Genomic DNA, 17,752 nt, shown 5'->3' with positions numbered 1-17,752 from the left:
GTGTGGACTCGGTAGCGTGGAGGACGGGTTGCCGGTTTCACCTCCTGTGCACTGCGAGGTGCGCCTTGAAGCAAGGCACCTAAGCCCCAACAAACTGCTCATGGGCGGCCGCGCCTGTTGCATGTCCACAAGTGTGTGTGTGTGTGTGTAAAAATAAAAAAGAGTTAAAAGAAGAATTTCCCCTAGGGGATCAATAAAGTATTTATCTTCATCTTCTTCTGGCTCTGTGTTCGGTAGTGCTAAAAAAGAATACTGTTAGTGTTTTAACAAGGTGGGAAGCCAGTGAGAGATCTATCCCTTATTGCTTCACTAGCACTAACGGGCAGTGGAGGGTGGATCTGTGGAGGGCAGTGTAACATCCATACGGGTTATACTCTCATGGTGAAGCTCTTCACTGTGCCATAAAATGAAGCGTGAATTAAAATAAGGGGGAATATTTACGATGAAAAGGCTGTTTTATCCACCTGGCAACATAGTGTAATTGCCAAAGGCAACTACAATATAAGATAGGGTCAAACATAGTTACTAAATTGATACATCTCCATTGGCCAAGCTGCTCATAGAGCGACTGTCTGTGCTTTTGCTGTTAATCTTGATTCACAATCAGGAGGATCAATAGATGAAATTAGAGGTGCCAGTCGTTAGCACCTTTATATATCAATAAATTATCATGACAAATCAATAAATTAATCACACACCTCTGGTTAAAGACTCAAACATACAGCGTGTTAGCAAGTCAACACTTACATGTTAACTAATCAATAAGAAAGTGGTCAGCCTGTCACACAAAACTATTAGTCAAAGGAAAATGCCACCCTGCATTGCTAACTAATGACATTCCCATCAGCCTCAGCTGTACTTAGGGTTTAGTGGTAATTAAGAAATGTAAGCATTATAAACTATGGTGACCATGGAAAACATTGTCATTAGCAGCATACTGACGCTAGCATTAAGCTCAAACAGCCCTTGTGCCTACAGCCTCATAGATCTACTAGCATGGCTGTAGACTCTTTGTCTTGTTAGGTTTTGTATTACTGTTATCATGATCACTGAGTCGTACAGTATTTCATGATCCCAACAAAACAGGCTCAGACTATTAATGTACTAATAAATGGAAGCCAATGGCTGCCTGCAAAAGTAGGAAAAAACATGCAAAAATCTAAAATACAAAAACATGGTTTTCAAATTGGTTAGCCATTATGCAAATTATATGTGTGATTTCTGGTGTAAGGGCTAAATCATGCAACATCCTATTATCCTTTCAATCTAGCAGTGGAAGAGTATCTGAGGATTTTCCATTAGTCATTAACCAGCCTCTGCGGTCCCGCTGCTACTCCATTTTCTTTCCTTTTCACTTCTTTGGATTGTCAGAACAATTTGAACTATCCACCATCTTGATATGAGACCTTACCTCTCAGTCCTGTTTGACTGAATGTTCACTCTCTTTTCCAACTCTCTCTGCTTTTTCAACCTGCGTCACTTTGCAGTCCCTAATATCTTCCATCTCCATCATATCATCCTTCTCTTGGCTCACCGTTGTCCTACCATCTGCTCCAGAAGTCGCTCCACATTGATTTTCAGGTTGTCCAACTTCTGAAACAGAAACCTGTCCACCCCGACCAACTGCTGGACTTATTCCTGCTTTTTCTGATTCAACACCAAGTTCAGAAGTCTCTACTTCCCTGTCTTTTACTGAAGTAGAGGACTCTTCCTCTTCCATCATAGTGACAACAGAAAATTCTCGCTTGCTGTCAGGGCTGGCTTTTATGATGGCCACACTACTTACTCTGCTCCCTATAGGTGAGGACGGGGACAGCGGACTGGAAGGGGACAGAGGCAAAGTACTCAGTCTGTCTTTAGAAAGCTGATCAATGGGAGAGAAAAGGGCAGAACCTTTAGACTCTCCCTGAACCGGTGAGAGTTTAGCTGTTTTGAGAATCCCAACCCTTTTTGTTTCTGTCTTTTCTTCAGTTTTTGGGACTCTGGCACCTTCTAGGTCTTGTTCCTTTAGAGATAATGGGCTTGAAACCATATCCCCTTTGGTTACACTTACTGACTTTAAAGTCAGGCGAGGTGAACTTCCAAAGGACGGGTTTTCGTCAGTTGGAGAAGAGAAGGGGGTTTGTGGTGATACTGACATGGAATCAAGTTTGGGGATAGCAGTAAGAGCGGGTGAGGGAGTTCGGGCTTGTAATGGACTAGCACTTTTTCCAAAGGATGAAGATAGAATAGGGGATTGGCTAGACATTGCTCGGCTTGACGGTAGTTTGGGGCTTGGAGTGAGGGCAGGAGAAAAATCAGTTCTAGCAGCCTCTGATGGCATGTTTCTTGAACTTAGTTTGGGGCTAGGTGTGACCACCAGGGGTGAGGTAGGAGTTTTTAACAAAGAAACTGAAGATGGGGTCTCTATTGAGACCGAAGATGGAGGGGATGAACCTAAGCTTATTAAAGCTAGGCTAGCACCAAAACCTGGTTCCAGATCTGGGCTGGAGCTTGGGTCGGGAGGAGTTTGGGTAACTGGAAAATCTGTGCTAGAATAGGGTTCAGGTTGACCAGTAGGAATGACAGGAGTAAAACCTGGTATTGAACCATGCATGGGGACGATAGGTGTAGAAGTCTGTAGCGGCCCGGGATCATAAGCCTCGTTATTTTTTAGCACCTTATCTTCCACATCTGCTGGTTTCTCTGTTGTCTGTCCAGAAAAAGCAGGAATTGGAATGGGAAGAGAGCTGGCGGCAGAAGCTGCTGTACTCCCAATAGAAGGTTTGATCATAAGGTTTGTACGAAGTTCAGGACTCGGCCCATGTTTCGAGCCATTCTCAGGAGCATAGCCTGAGTCATAGGCCTGATTCTTACTTTGGAAAGAGAGAGAGTTAACAGAACCTGAAGTTTTAGCCTTTAGTTGAGGTGAAGCAGAACTCTTTGAGGGCTTGCTTTCAGATTTGATACCAGGTTTAGTACCACTTTCAGGGTCGACATCAGTGCTCTCTGACTGCAGTTCCTCTAGCACGACAGGTTGTGGCTGAATAGCAAATCTAATACCTCCAGTTTCCCTACCTGTCCCCTCCCCTACTTTAATGCCAACGGGGTCGCTGCCCCGCCTCAGCCCGAATATGGTTAGACTCTTCCTTCGTTTTCCCACATTCGGAGCAACCCCATTAGAGTTCTCGGAAGGTGGATGGACATCCTTAAACATGCTTCTCAGATTGTACCCGCCCTCCTTCCGCTCCTCGCTGTCCTGGGATTGGTCCAGCTGGTCCCCTGAACTGACCAATGGATTAGGACCTCCATGGAGCTTCTTGTCAGTATGTATCACCCGGAACCTGAATGGATAATGATACATGTAGGATGAAATATTTTGACCACTATATCACAGCATATAATCTGGACAAGTGGCTTAATCATGTGTTGTTACCTGCCAACAGAGAAGACAGTCTGCTCTCCAGGGCGTTGTTTGGAGCGGGGGGTTCGGCTTTGTCGTCTGCCCTTTTTAGACCGGACCTGAGCACAGAGGTGGCAGGAGTTGTGGTCGGTGCCTGAGTGGACTGTGTGGTGATGGGGAGGAATACCACCAATGGACTCTTTACGCAACCTGAATATCAAAATGACATTATTATTTTCATCAATATATATATATATATTATATGTGATGTGAGCAGTCTAAAGCTGGAATTATGCTTCTCCTGGCTGCACGTAAGCAAACGTTTGGGTTTGACACGTTCGCATTTGTGTTTTTTTTCCACCTGCACAGATTAGACATATGTGTCTAAGCATCTACATGTTTAGCAAACCACAATGTAAAAAGGACGTAGAGGAAATCAGGAAACAGAAATCAGTTTCACCCCAGTGACAGTGTATTCCCTATATCTGTGAAACAAACCTGAAAGAGTTCAGATTTATCAACGCAAATGGTGGGCAATGTTGAAGAAGTGCCTTGAAGAGGAATTTCTTTTCCCCCGATTGCTTGACGTGCAGGTCCATGCTATGTATTGTTGAGATTTTGGAGGTGTGCCCATAACACCTGCACACTGGAGGTTTGCAAAGGTACATTGACAACATAATTTTGGCAATGTTAATTTAAATAATTCCGTTTGGTTGTTCAAACTATTTAGAGTAGTAACAGTGAGGCAAAATCACTAACAATTTAACAGTTTAAAATTCAAATTGTTCACCTTTGTCACCATTTGGAACCATTGTCCTTTTCTTCTCTATTTCTGTCTATAGTCGTAACAAATGTCCCATGTAAGATTTGAATAACGCTGAGATCTCCATCTATATAAGGTACCATCATCAGTAATTGGGGGCCACTGGTGTACAACTACCCATGCAGCAGTCACTTTTAGTAGGCAGCAGCACAGGCAATACAACTTTAATCAAGATTAAAAATAAAAATGTTTCCTTGTTGTGAATATACATGCAGTCAACAGACACTAATACAGACTCTGTTAGATGCTCTCACCTGGGGTCATGGCGCACACAGACATTGTGGTTTCCCAACAGCTCATTGAAGGCTTCCATGTTAGCTGGAAGTGACAACAAGAAGAAACCATATCAATGCATGGCTATGGATATGTCACTTTGTATTTTCTGGCATCAAAATGATCAAATATCATATTGTTAAACATCACATTAACAGGTCTTATTCATAAATGCACCCATCATGTGTGATGTATTGTGTAGAAGGCAGTGAAGAAATTCTTATATTTGTCACCTTCATTTTCAATAATACATTTGAGGATCTGCTCCACCGTGTCCTGGTTCTCTTCATCCTCATCTGAAACACAGCAGAACAACAAACAGATAAACAATGACCACATCCAAACTGTCTCTCAGTTAGGCATGGGATGATATGTACATTTCATGTCATAATTATTATTATTATTTCGTTGGGGTACTTGGGGCTTGTTGGGGTATTTGTTTTGGGTGTTTGTTTGGATATTTTTGGTTGTGATGCTGATCTCATGGTGTGTGGTTTGGTCATGATGTGTGGCCATCATGGGTATTTGTGTGCTTATGTATGGCCTGTGTTGTGTGTTTTATGTATTAGAATAAAATAAATTAATGAATTAATGGTCTGGAAAGACATGCTGCAATTTTTTTAACATCATTTTACAATGCTGTAAGTATTAAAAATTCACAGGCTGTTATGTTACAAAAGGTCCCCAAACTGGTGAGGAGTACTTGGTAACAGTCTCAATCCAGCAGCAGAGGTGTCCACTTTGAGTATATCATTTGTTGAGATGGATACAGTTTTTTTCAAATAGTTTTTATGCTTGATGGTGGAGGCCATCTATTGCTTCTACTTCTTGTGCTGTGAGTCTCTGTGTGTGTTTATAAGTGTGTGAATGTCCATACGTGTGCACAGTTTTATGTATCAAAGTGAGTGGATGTTTGAATAACTTTGTGTGTGAGAGTACTTGTGATACAGACTTCAAAGAAGATCACATGGGTTTGTGAGTGTTTGTGTATTTCTGTAGGAGTGTTGTAGTGTACGGGGGAGAGAGAAGGGGATGGAAATATCCTCTTTCGGCCTTATCACAATTATTACCACTAACATCTCAACTGTTGTTGTTATATAACTTTTATATTTTACCAAACGTTCAAGCAACACACAAATTATGCAGTTTATAACCGAAGCATTAGATAATATGTCAGCGTTGTGTTTACAGCTTGTTTCACTGCCCCCAAGTGGCCAAAAAATCTATTAAGGTAATGTTAATTTCCTCCTTTAATTATCCATTTTACTCACACACTGAGCTAATGTAAAGGCTTGAAAAAATGTATATGGGCTATAAATAACATGCAGCTGAACAGATTATTAACACTAAGATGATCAGAATAAAAAAACATTTTTCACTAACAGTCTTTCCTCTCTATTGTAGGGAAATATAGAAAAGAGTCTCTCTCTTTCTCTGTCTACCTTTCAGGATCACTTTCCGAGCAGATACGGTGAATAAGGTCATTGAAATGGGTAATTCATTTAGCAAATTAGTAATGCACACCAATTCATTTTGGAGTAATCACAAGAGACAGATAAAAACATTGTCAAAATCAATGCAGCAGAGGCTGAGAAATGGGTCTCTTTTCAAAAATGGCTGGACCCTACATTAACTGTAATGCAAAAAAATGCAATCTTTTGTAGAACCCTCCCTGCCAGGTAATTGTCCGTACCTTTCAAACTCCACACACCCAGTTTGATATGCAGACATTACAGCTCCTCCAGAGCCCAGAAAACATTATATAATTGTTTTCACAGGCTGAATAGTACCCAACACTGGTAAACTGATCTTTATATGTGACCTCCTTATTTATTGTACTTTTTTTCTCAACCCACCGTCTGCATTTCCTCCAAGTTTTTCAACATCCTCCTCGTCATCGTCCATGTCTCCGGTGCGGCAGCGGTAGCCCTTCTTCTTCAGCAGGTGGCAGATGAGGAAGCCAAACAGTCCGGTGAGGAAGAAGAGGAAGACCACCACAAAGATCATGTAGGTTGGGGTATGTTCCACCACCCCTGAAGCCTCTAATTCAGTCATAATGTAGGTTCAACCTGAGTCATGGAGAAAGAGATTAGACTAAATCATTTTGTGTACCTTCAGCATTTTAAGTTACAACTAATGATGAAGTGAGACTGTTTTACTTGGTCCTTTAAGAGACTCTGATCTGTTCAATAGATGTATAAACTTGGAAATTAGAGTCAAAAAACATATATTTGTGTAACTGTCTTGTAACTGTTTCATCTATTTCTGTTAAATACTGCTATGTTTTGCTCTCATTAAAAAAAGGTGAGAATGACAGCCTTTGACATTATATAGCAGCACATATTACAGACAAATTCTAATTAATAAAATACCGAAAATGGGAATGTGGTGTAAGAACTAGATAAAAACTATATTGATGGAGTAATAATTAATGATGCTGTTGTCTTTGCAGTTGAGCTGTGAAGGTTTCAGAAAGTGTGAGGACAATAGACTTTACAAGAATTCTTAGGATTAAAATCGCCTTATTGTAGTTGCTTAAACACTTTAACATTTCCCACCCTAAACCTTCAGCGAGAGAGACAGAAATATAGAGTAAGTAAAATAAAAACATACAGGCTTTCCGGTTGGTTCAAATCATCTTCAGGCCTTCTGTTGCAGACTGGTCAACATCAAGAGTCAGTCTGTGAAGGGCAGAGAAAGGGAGGAAGAGATCCCAATCAGATTAACACAATCTCCCTTATAAATCAATATAAATTAACTTAATGAGCTGAATTAATTAACTGCATTTGAACATTTTCCATGTAATAAGTAGCAATCCTTTTTTAGCTTTTTTGAAGGCAGCCATTTGGAGTTGTTATCCCAAGAAAAGCACAGGTGTGATTAATACCATTAATGCTACCCAGTAAACCATGCCAGTGAAGCAGCATGCAGCCATTATCGAAGGTCCAGTATGTAGAATTTAGTGGCATCTAGAGGTGTAATTGCATCCCTCGCTCACCCTCCCCTTCGCAACACCAACAGGAATAAACTTCCAAGTGGCCATTGAACAAATGCAAATCCCCTATCTAGAACCAGTGTTGGTTTGTCCAGGGACTGTAAAAAAAATGGGGACTCTACGGAGAGACCCCTGCGTCGTAGACTATAAAAGGCTACATACTGTTCCTCTATGAATTCCACACCTAATGAAAACACATTTATGTCCCTCCGAACACTGATAATCTTGTTAAAGCTGCTGCAGCTCAACTACGACAACATTAGATCTAGCCCCTCATAAAAGGAAATCATTAAACATGAACTAGCACCGGGTATCAACACCAAACTCGCCAATTAAACAGAAACTTGAACAGGAAATGCGCCTTGAAATTATTAGAATAACGCTCAAATTTGCAAGGACTTCATGCACGCTCTTCTATAATAAAATATTCATATTACGAGAAGAAATTTGTCACCCAATGGCCTCCAACTACGTAACACTGCTCTCCAAGTTAAGAACTTAAACTAATGTAAACTCAGATATATTATTTCGAATTTAGAACATATAACAAATTAACTTCAATAATTCTTCCGCAAAGCCATCACCCTGTCTATTAGACCCAAACCCAACTAGGCTCCGCTAAAGAAGTGTACCCTTAAATGCACTTCTTACTGACGATATCCATATTAATCTTTCGTTATTATCAGGATATACACAGCCTTAAAAGAAGCTGTAATAACCCTTCTAAAAAGCCCACTCTTGACCCAGGGCATAGCAACATTGAGCCAATTTCTAACCTCCCCTGTCCTCTCTAAGATATCTGAGAAAGTAGTTCCAAACCAGTGTGTGACTTTCTACATAACAATCCCAGTTATTATGAGATTTTCAGTCAGGATTAGAGTTCATCCAGCACAGGACAGCTCTGTTAAAGTTAAGTAATGACCTTTTAATTCTTCCACCTGGAATTGAGTACTCTGTCCTCTGTAATTGTATTTAGACCTTAGTGCTGCATTTGACACCACTGACCATCAAAAATAATTCTTTACAGAGACTTGACATCAACGGCATCTAAAGAACCGCACTAAGCTGATTTAACGGTCTATTTACAGATCAGTCACAAGTTTGTAACATGTTACACGATATCTTCAATAAAACTACAAGTTAGTCATGATTCCACAAGGTCTGTATCGGCACCAAACTATTTTACTTTATAACGCCCTCTTAGGCAACATTACTCCAGGAATCACTCCATTAACCCTTTAATTGTTATGCGACATGATACCAGTTATACTATCATCAAGCCAAATGAAATTAATCGATTATCTAAATAAAAACATGTCCTCACAGACATAAAAAATCTGGATGAGCGCAATCTCGATGGTAAAACCTCAGAAAAAGACGAATTCTGTACTTGGCCCAAACTTAGAGACTCCACTTCTAAAAGATATAGCTAACTCTAGATGGCATCTACCCTTGGCCTCAGTGCAACTGTTATGAAACTTCGAGTATCCTTGATCAGATTTGTCATTAATCCCACAATAAAGCAAGACCTCTCAGGACGCCTTCTTCATTACGAAATATGAAAAAAATCAGACCATCTAATCACAGACAGATGTAAAAAACAAATCCACGCATTTGTTACTCTCTAGCTGGATTACTGCCTCTTTATATCCAGGTTGCCCTCTAATCAGCAGTCCTTTAAGAACTCCATTAATTAAAACGCCTCAGCACGAGTACATGACAGAACTAGAAAGAGATCACATCCTCCTGTACAGCTTCTCATGCAATTCGCCCCTGTACAATAGAATAGAATAAAATCCTCCTCCTCCATATAAGAAGCCTATGGCAGCCCCCTTCATCATCTGAAAGAAGCTCATAGTACAATATTACCCCTCTAGAACACTACGTTCTTAATGAAAAAGGTGACTTTGGTTCCTATAGTCTATAAAAGTACGAACAGCAGCCCAAGCTTCAGTAATCACCAAGTTCCTCTCTTGTGAACCAGCTTCCAGTGTGGTCTCTGAGGCAACACCCTCTCCACAATTTAACGAAGTAGGCCTTTGATAAAGCTTATAGGCTCAAAAGCTCAGCTTTTGGTGAACTCAGATCTGCAAATTTATACCGCTTGACCAATGGCAGGTCGTCTTGACAGAGCTAACCTTTGAAAGAGCTGAAGAGCCCGACAAGAGGAAACTACTGTAGCTTGTTAGATTTGTTGCACTGTTCACTTTTATTGAACCTCCTCTGACTGAATACACACTGCTCCACAAAAGAGAAACTGTAGAGAATTACAAGGCAAGACTGCTACTTTTAATTACGGAATTATAGATTAGCTACATTTGCATACTAAAATAATAATGGTTTTTGGTTGTTATTTGTTTACATCAATGTGAAAGAAAGCATTTGCTCTGTAATGGTTATGGCAAAGTAAAATATTAGCATTGTGACATTTGGTAGCATTATTATTATTAATGGTAATAAATGTTAGCAGACATTTATGAGAGCCAACAAATATTAGCATTGTAGGGTAAAATAAAATATTAGGCTGCTTTAAATGCAACAGGTTTGTTGAAACATTGAACTTCCCGAAGCTCTGCTAACTAGCTTGTGTTCAAAAGATGAAAAAGCCCCATCAAGGTGAACTATATAGCTAAAAGTCAGTGGACACCTGCCTGTCACATCTATATGAGCTTGTTAAATACCCAATTCTAAAACCAATGCGCACTAACATGGAGTTGGACCCCCCTTTGAAGCTAAAACAGCCGCCACTCTTCTGCGAAGGCTTTCCAAAAGATTTTTTAATATGTCTGGGGGAATTTGCACCCATTCAGCCAAAACAAGATCATGGACTAATGGTCAGGGCTTTGTGCAGGCCAGTTGAGTTCCTCCACACTAAACTCATCTAACCATGCCAACATGGACCTCTCTTTATGCACAGGGCCTTCACAAAACTGTTGGCACAGTTGGAAGCGCCTAATTGGCTAAAATGTCTTTGTATCGTGTAGAAGAAGACCCTTCACTGGAACTAAGGGACCTAGCCCAAACCCTGAAAAACAGTCCTACTTTGTGTGCTGATGTTGCTTCCAGTGGTAGAGGCAGATATGGGCCATTTTTATGGAAACCCCAAAACTCCCAGATTCATTGGGTGGCGTTTTAACTTTAAGTGCACATTTGTTTGGGAACATACACTATACTCAAGAACATTATTAAGACAAGACCAACTTCATGGTTCTGTGTCAAAATATCATTTCAAGACCATAATTAAAGGTCGAATATACAGTAATATTCATAGATATGTTTTCATTGGTATAATCACCTGAAAATCAGAAACAGAAATACTTAATTGATCCCCGGGGGAGAAATTTGTTAAATAAATAAGAATTGTTGTGTTTTTGTTGCCTTAGAATGAGCTTTGTATCTACAGAGGGAGCGCGTCGCCTTCTATGGAGTCCACCATGGAATCTGCCATGTTTCTACGGTAGCCCAGAATGGACAAATCAAACACTGGCTGCAGATAGGCCCCTTCACTTTTTTCTCGAGTTTAGCGGCCGCCATTGTTTTTCCTACACACATCACAGCCCGTTCTTATTCCCAGGTTGTCAAATACTGGCGCAAGCAGTGTTCAGATAGTTGCAATTTGAAACTTCCCGATGCCTCTAAATCCTACACACTGGTCCTTTCAATGGTGCATATTCCTAAATAAATGTGTTAAATTACAACTAACTTATTTGACAAACAGCAAACCTGTCTTCAAGTACTGCTCCAGCACATGAGTACTGGCTGATATCTGGACATAATACTGTAAGCTGACATGTATAGTCACTATTAAATATAAGCACTTGCATATGACAGAGTACATAACTTGCCCACAACCAATTGTTGACATAAGAAGCCCTAGTGGTTAATTCTACCATGTACAACTGATGGTCCACCACATACTGATTAAAGCATGTTTACAGGGGGGCGGTGTCTCATAAAGTAATACAGCTAGATGCCTATTTAAACTAATATTTTCTTACTTATTATTATCACTTACTTATTTACTACTTTACTTAAAACATCATATTAGTTATTTATAGACTTACACATTATACAATGCATTTTCGCAATGTTTCTATCTGAATCTGTAGACTCTACTAAAACTTATTTATTACACATATTTTATTCAAATATTCAACTATTTTTATGAATTGAAGTGTGTGTTTTCCAAGAGATTTGAAGAATTTCAGTTTTAGGGTCAAATTACACAGTGCTCTACAACAAATAGTGCCTCATTATACACATAGCTGAGGTCCTTCTGCGCATTTTGTTATCAAACACATGGGTATATCATATTATGCAAGTCCCTTTAAAGATAATTTTAAGAAGAAACATCAAAATCCCCGTTAGACCCCACAGGGTTAAACAACAAAATTGAAAGCGACTATAGCTCAACAAAAAGCAAACAGAGGAACAGAAACTAACCAAAACTTTGTCTAGTATCTGCAGATACCACACCATGACATTAAGACACAACCATTACAAATCTGCAGACATCTGAACTGTATTTGAGCTTTAATGTCTTATTTTTTATTCTTCTTCTTTTTGCAATGGTCATGCATTTTCATATACATATACCTGTATCTTATTGTGATGTACTTACTGTAGAGACTGCTTTAATGTGCCATTCGTGCAACTTTGCCCAAGCTATAACCTCTCCTACAAATTCTCAAGCCTTGCAAAAAACATTATCCTTGTAACGTCATTCTTTATGCGTGATGGCTGACAAACAGATTGTTCTTACCATTTTCCTGCCTGTCAACAGAGGACACATCCGAACATGGGAACGTCAGCATGATCAGTTTTAAGAAACACAGAAAACATGCTGTTGAGATTTGGGGTGTTGGATAAGCAACTAAAACCGGTGGATAGTGTGTGCCCCTCCTGTACAGTATGGGTTCCCCTTAGCCCCACCTTTCTGTCTATCTGCAGAGAAAGAGGGAGGCACAGGGGTAGTGTGTGCGAAGGAAGAGAGAAACAGATAAAAAAGAAGGAACCTTGTTCAACAATGAAAAAGCACACGTACACATGCAGAAGCTCATAAAAATGACACTAGTTTACACCTGCAATACATCCTCTGCTTTACTTGTAGGTACTGTACATAATCAATCATATAGACTCATATATGTATATCATTGTGTGTATTGTATGTCACATAACATGTATTGTGAATGTGCAAACAGTAAATATACACACACATACACACTACACTGTGTGTGTATGTAAGACTCATAAGACTATGAGTTAACATATAGCAACTTATCAGTGTTCCTCCAGCTGGCTTATCAGTGTCCATTGACGCCCCTCACGCACGTACACACACACACACACACACACACACACAACACACACAACAAAACTTATCACACTCTCTAACACCGTTTTTAGGGTAGTTAAGCATTGATGAGTACCTATCATTCTAGCCAACTTACTGCTTTCTAAACAGCTTATTTTTACTTCATCATCTTGGTGAGTTCAAATAAATGTTTGGTGATAATTCACAGTGTAAGTCAGCAGTGCAGTCAGTGGTATGATGATGAATAAAATCAGCTCCACTCATTCACTGAATGTACAGCACAATGTCTGTACATCACGTTTAAGTTGTGTCGCATGGTACACGGCTTAAGCTGATACACTGACACATTTGTACAATACAATCTTATCAAGCATTTGTACATATGGAATTTGGCACTTAATATGGGTACAAATCAGTATACTGAGTAATACATCCTAACTAATGCATGACCCATGATATGTGTCATGAATTCCTGTTGCTCACCACTAACAAATGATCAAGTCACTGTGACTTTTTGTGATTCGTTCACACTTAATAGATCATCAGTTAAAGGTCCAGTGTGTAACATTTAGGAGGATCTATTGACAGAAATGGAATATAATATGCATAACTATGTGTCATTAGTGTACAATCGAATCATATTAGAATTGTGTTTTGGTTATCTTAGAATGAGCCTTTTTTATCTACAGAGGGAGCAGGTCACCTCTGGAGTCTGCCATATTGAGCCATCATGTTTCTACAGAGTATATATCATAAGTATACTATTTTTACCCTTCTTATAAAGTGTTACTGTTACATTATTATAATGTAATGAAAATGTTTTTTTTAGGGGTGGCAGCTGCCAACCTATGTCACCCCTTTAGATCCGCCCCTGGGAACCAAAAAGGAAAGGATTTTGAAAATGTCCCCTAATCCCCAGTGGAATGTATACCCCTGCACAACACTGTCATCTGCTCCAGTTAAAAGTTCTTATTATGACATGAAGGAAAAGTACAAGCCCAGATCGGCTCTTCATCAGGTACTGAGGAATCACTGAGCAGCACTGCAGCAGTATTTTGTACCGTACATGAATCTATAGGGGACCACTGAGGCTACACAGCCATAAGATATAAATAATAACAAAATCCAAAATGTGATCAGCATTACCTGCAGCGGACGAGGCCACCGATATTAGCAAAGAGTTGTTGAGTAAATCCTATTTCCTTTCCCTAACCATATCTTCAGTAGCAGTTTTATGTTCCCCACCCCTCTTACTCCCCTTCTAATGTAAGGTTTAAAATGCTATTAAAATGCCTGAATAGTGATACAGTCTATTATATAAATCCTATATAAATTATATAAAGTTTACAGGGTTTTCGTGTTTATTTTACAGATTTTTTTCCTGCATTTTTTAAATACATGGAAACGTTAATAAAATTACAATAATAGCCTGTGAATTTACATGTCGAATGTAAAATACTGTAAATAAATATAAAATTCCTTTTCATCACATAAAAAGTTAAAATATGTACATTTTGCATATGAAATTTTTTTAAGATTAAATGTGTAATACTGTTAATACATTTCTAAAATTATGTAAAACTAATGACAATAGTAAAAACAAGTTTACATGGATTTTTTTGTTAATTGACAGATATCTTGTATAATTATTTAAGTTTTCACCACAAAACTGTTGAATAAAGGTTTTTTTTTATCAGTGTATAGGCATTGGTAAACTGTAAATAATGTATCAATGAAATCAACAATAATTACTGTTATTTCACAGATAGTGACTTTTTTTTTTACAATTGTATAGCTTTTAAAATTCTGATTAAAATAAGAAAAATCTAATAATTACAGCACTATTGTAAATTTAAGCCTGTATTTTAATTATTATACTGTATTTTACAAGATATTTTATATTATTTTACAGTATTTTTTGGTGCCCCAGCCAACAGAATATTTAATACATAACTTTTTTAGAGTGCACCATGAACATATATGGACAAGAAAGGACTATAAATGGAAGATAAATTGTGGTAGTACGTGCAGTGGAAAGTTCCCAAGGATAGAGATATATTTACCCAACTCATGACAACAAGTTTTCTACAGACGGTTTAAATCTTCTTATCCGACCATGACTGAAACCTTCACCTACTCCTAATTATATTGTTTTAACCTCGCTGTTTTAACCTAAGCTTCGCTGTCACCCTCTTTTTCACGGGATGTCTGTGTAAACGTGCCTCGGCCTGTTGCTGCTGTCACATGATTTAATCTCAGAGGAGTCTAATCAACACAATGTCCACAACATGTAATATTAGACTGTGTTAAATATTCAGTAGAGATACGTTACGCACTCATGTAGCCCTGCTGTCATTGTCGACCACAGTAAAGCCATTTCCTGTTTTGTTTAAGAGAGTAAGGGGTCACACACACACTCACAGAAACAGCCTTAAGACTGAGCTGCTCTCAGCTTAGGAGAAACACAAATTAATCATTTTAGGTTGGACAGCTTAGTTCCTCTCTTAACTCTAACTCCTACTTAATCATTATGAGAGTGCCAATTTTGGACTTCTGGTATTTAGTTTTACTTTCAGCTTTGAGTAAAATTCCATTCCATGATGGAGTAAATGTGCATTTGTCGGTAGCATTACCAACAACTGAGTGAGTCATGGCACACACTGTTCTCATTTGTACCGTAACTGAAGGAGGAACAACACTAACACCTTGTCTGCACCGGCCAGAAAGCAAAAGCAACACATCCCAGGAACAACATCAGAAGCCTCAGTCCTCTGCCAGTGTCAAGCTGCCGCTGCTCAGCCACAGTAGGGTAGTTAGGATGGTATTCACAGCCCAGTACACAATGTAGTTACACACTGAAGTTAGAAGAAGGTACATGGAGTTAAAATACATTTCAGGTTGCTACATGGTCTGTGTAGACAGCTGCAGTCATTCAAACTGAGACAATCCTCAGAAACACATCTGTGTAGACTGAGTATTTTGGTCCATAGCAGTCACTAGGGCAGTGGGACCAACAGGGGTCCTAGAGAGGATTGTAGGTGGTCCCCAACAAAAGGAGGACTAGAAGATTTTACCTTTTATCACATTTTTGGGAAGGTGGAACAACAAGGGAAGAACTATTTTTGTGCTGACCTAAGCCGAAGCTCTGAACACTGCAAAGCTTCCTGAGTCTCTAATGTGGGTATGGAACTTCTCTTCTTCACTACTTTCACAGAGAAAGCTGACTGAAAGGCCGTCTTCCTGAACTGTGGCAGCGGATGCTCTAGTACTACCGGCACTGCCACAAGGTCAGGCAGGTAGTATCTAGCTGTGAAGTTGTAGATTGCAACCCACTGAACATTGCTCATTTGATGACCGGGGAATGAGAACAGACTGTGAAGCGTGTAAGAGAAACTAGGGTATTCACGAAAGTCAGGATGTGAAAAATGTGAAAGGCCCTATTTAGAGCCAGTTATTGGTGTGTCTGTTCTGGACTACTGTAGAAACATGGTGGTTCAACATGGCAGACTACATGGAAATAAACCAGTGGCGTCTGTAGGGGAAAACATCTCATTGTAACGAAAGCACAACATTTCCTGTATTCAGGTAAGTATACACTAATGCTACTACCCAAATGTTACACACTGGACCTTTAAGACAAAATACTCTGAAGTTGAGGCTTCATTACTAAAACCCTGCAGTGCAATCCTCAAATGATCTTTAGGTACTGACAGCTCTCATCATCTGGTGTCACAAGGCAACACATTCCTGCTAGATTACTTAATGCGCTGTTGTTTTGCTTGCAATCGTCTTGACAAAGGATAAACTGATTGTCACTGTTACAAAAATCAGACATCCTGTCACATCTGGATGCAGAAAACTAATCCATGCATTTGTTACTTCTAGGCTGAAATACTATTCTTTATTATCAGGTTGCCCTAATAAGTCCATTAAGACGCTCCAATTAATTCAAAACGCTGCAGCACGAGTACTGACAGGAACTAGGAAAAGAGATCAACAATCCTTCTCTGTTGCTACCTTCCATTGGGCTCCCTGTTTTAAATTAGATAGAATTTAAAATTCTCTCTACATAAGCTCTCATTCACCCTTTCATATCTTGGAAGAAGCTCATATACCCTTATTTACCCCTCTTAGAATCTTACGTTCTTCTGGAATTTGCGCTGGCTTAACTTGTGGTGCCTATATCTCTTAAAAGTTAAGAAAACAGGAGCAGAGTCCTTTTCAGTTACCAAAACTTTTCCTCTTCTTGTGGAAAAACCAAGCGCTTTTCAAGTTGTGGTTTCTGGGAGCAAGACCCCTCTTCCAACCTTTTTTAAGAGAGGCTTATAGACGTTTCCTCTTATTGATAGGGCTTATTTTAGGGCTTGGATCAGGGTGGTCCTGGAACTTTCTTAGTTATGGTTGTATAGCTAGACTACTCGGGGGATTTTTCCCAGGTGCACTGAGCTTTCCTCTTTCTTCCTTCTCTTTTTCTTGCAATCATTTTTGTCCATTAATGCATTTACTAACTTCACTTTTTCCCGGAAGTTTCTTGTTGGCTTTAATTCGTTTCTTTCAACAGTTTCTCAAATGGATTCCCTGGTTGGGGCCTTCCTGCCATGGTTCTCTGCTTTGGGATTTCCATTGCTAAAATCCACGATATATCTGTTCATTGTTTTGGTTATTATTAAGTATTATTATGCTTAAAGTTTTTACTGTTGTTTGCTGCTTCACTTGTCCCCCCATTCGTTGCTTCTTGTGTCGTTTTCCAAACCTTTTTCATGATCGTACGGTCATTGACTATTTAATGTAAGTTGTTGCTGCTACATCTGTTTTGCTCTCTGTCTCTCTGTCTCTCTCTGTCTTCTTCTCTCTCTCTTTCTGGTCCGGGAGGTTTTCTGCCCCTTTAAAAGGCAGTTTTTCCTTGGCCCCTGTCTCAAGTGGCTGGCTCATGGTGGTACTGTTTGGGGTTCTCTGTAAATTTGT

At 39.4% G+C, this 17,752-nt stretch overlaps 1 protein-coding gene across 3 annotated transcripts in view; it reads right to left on the bottom strand.

Annotated features, from left to right (window-relative positions):
• Positions 1-119: 119 nt before the first annotated feature.
• Positions 120-17,752, bottom strand: part of rell2 (RELT like 2) — a 23,449-nt gene continuing 5,816 nt past the window's right edge. For 2 of the 3 annotated variants that reach the window (XM_035669680.1, XM_035669681.1), the window contains exons 2-7: positions 7,092-7,159; positions 6,335-6,547; positions 4,712-4,774; positions 4,460-4,523; positions 3,416-3,592; positions 120-3,323 (exon numbers count right to left, since the gene is read on the bottom strand). In XM_035669680.1, coding sequence (XP_035525573.1) covers positions 1,415-3,323; positions 3,416-3,592; positions 4,460-4,523; positions 4,712-4,774; positions 6,335-6,533 — 2,412 coding nt within the window. In that variant the 5' untranslated portion in view covers positions 6,534-6,547; positions 7,092-7,159 and the 3' untranslated portion in view covers positions 120-1,414. Of the gene's footprint in view, positions 3,324-3,415; positions 3,593-4,459; positions 4,524-4,711; positions 4,775-6,334; positions 6,548-7,091; positions 7,160-12,235; positions 12,643-17,752 lie in introns of those variants that run through there. The other variant, XM_035669679.1, reaches the window with a different exon arrangement.

Source organism: Morone saxatilis, unplaced genomic scaffold (genome assembly GCF_004916995.1).
Source record: "Morone saxatilis isolate NCDOM2014 unplaced genomic scaffold, NCSU_SB_2.0 Contig22, whole genome shotgun sequence".
Lineage (NCBI taxonomy): Eukaryota > Metazoa > Chordata > Actinopteri > Moronidae > Morone > Morone saxatilis.
This window is presented reverse-complemented; position numbering and strand designations above follow the sequence as displayed.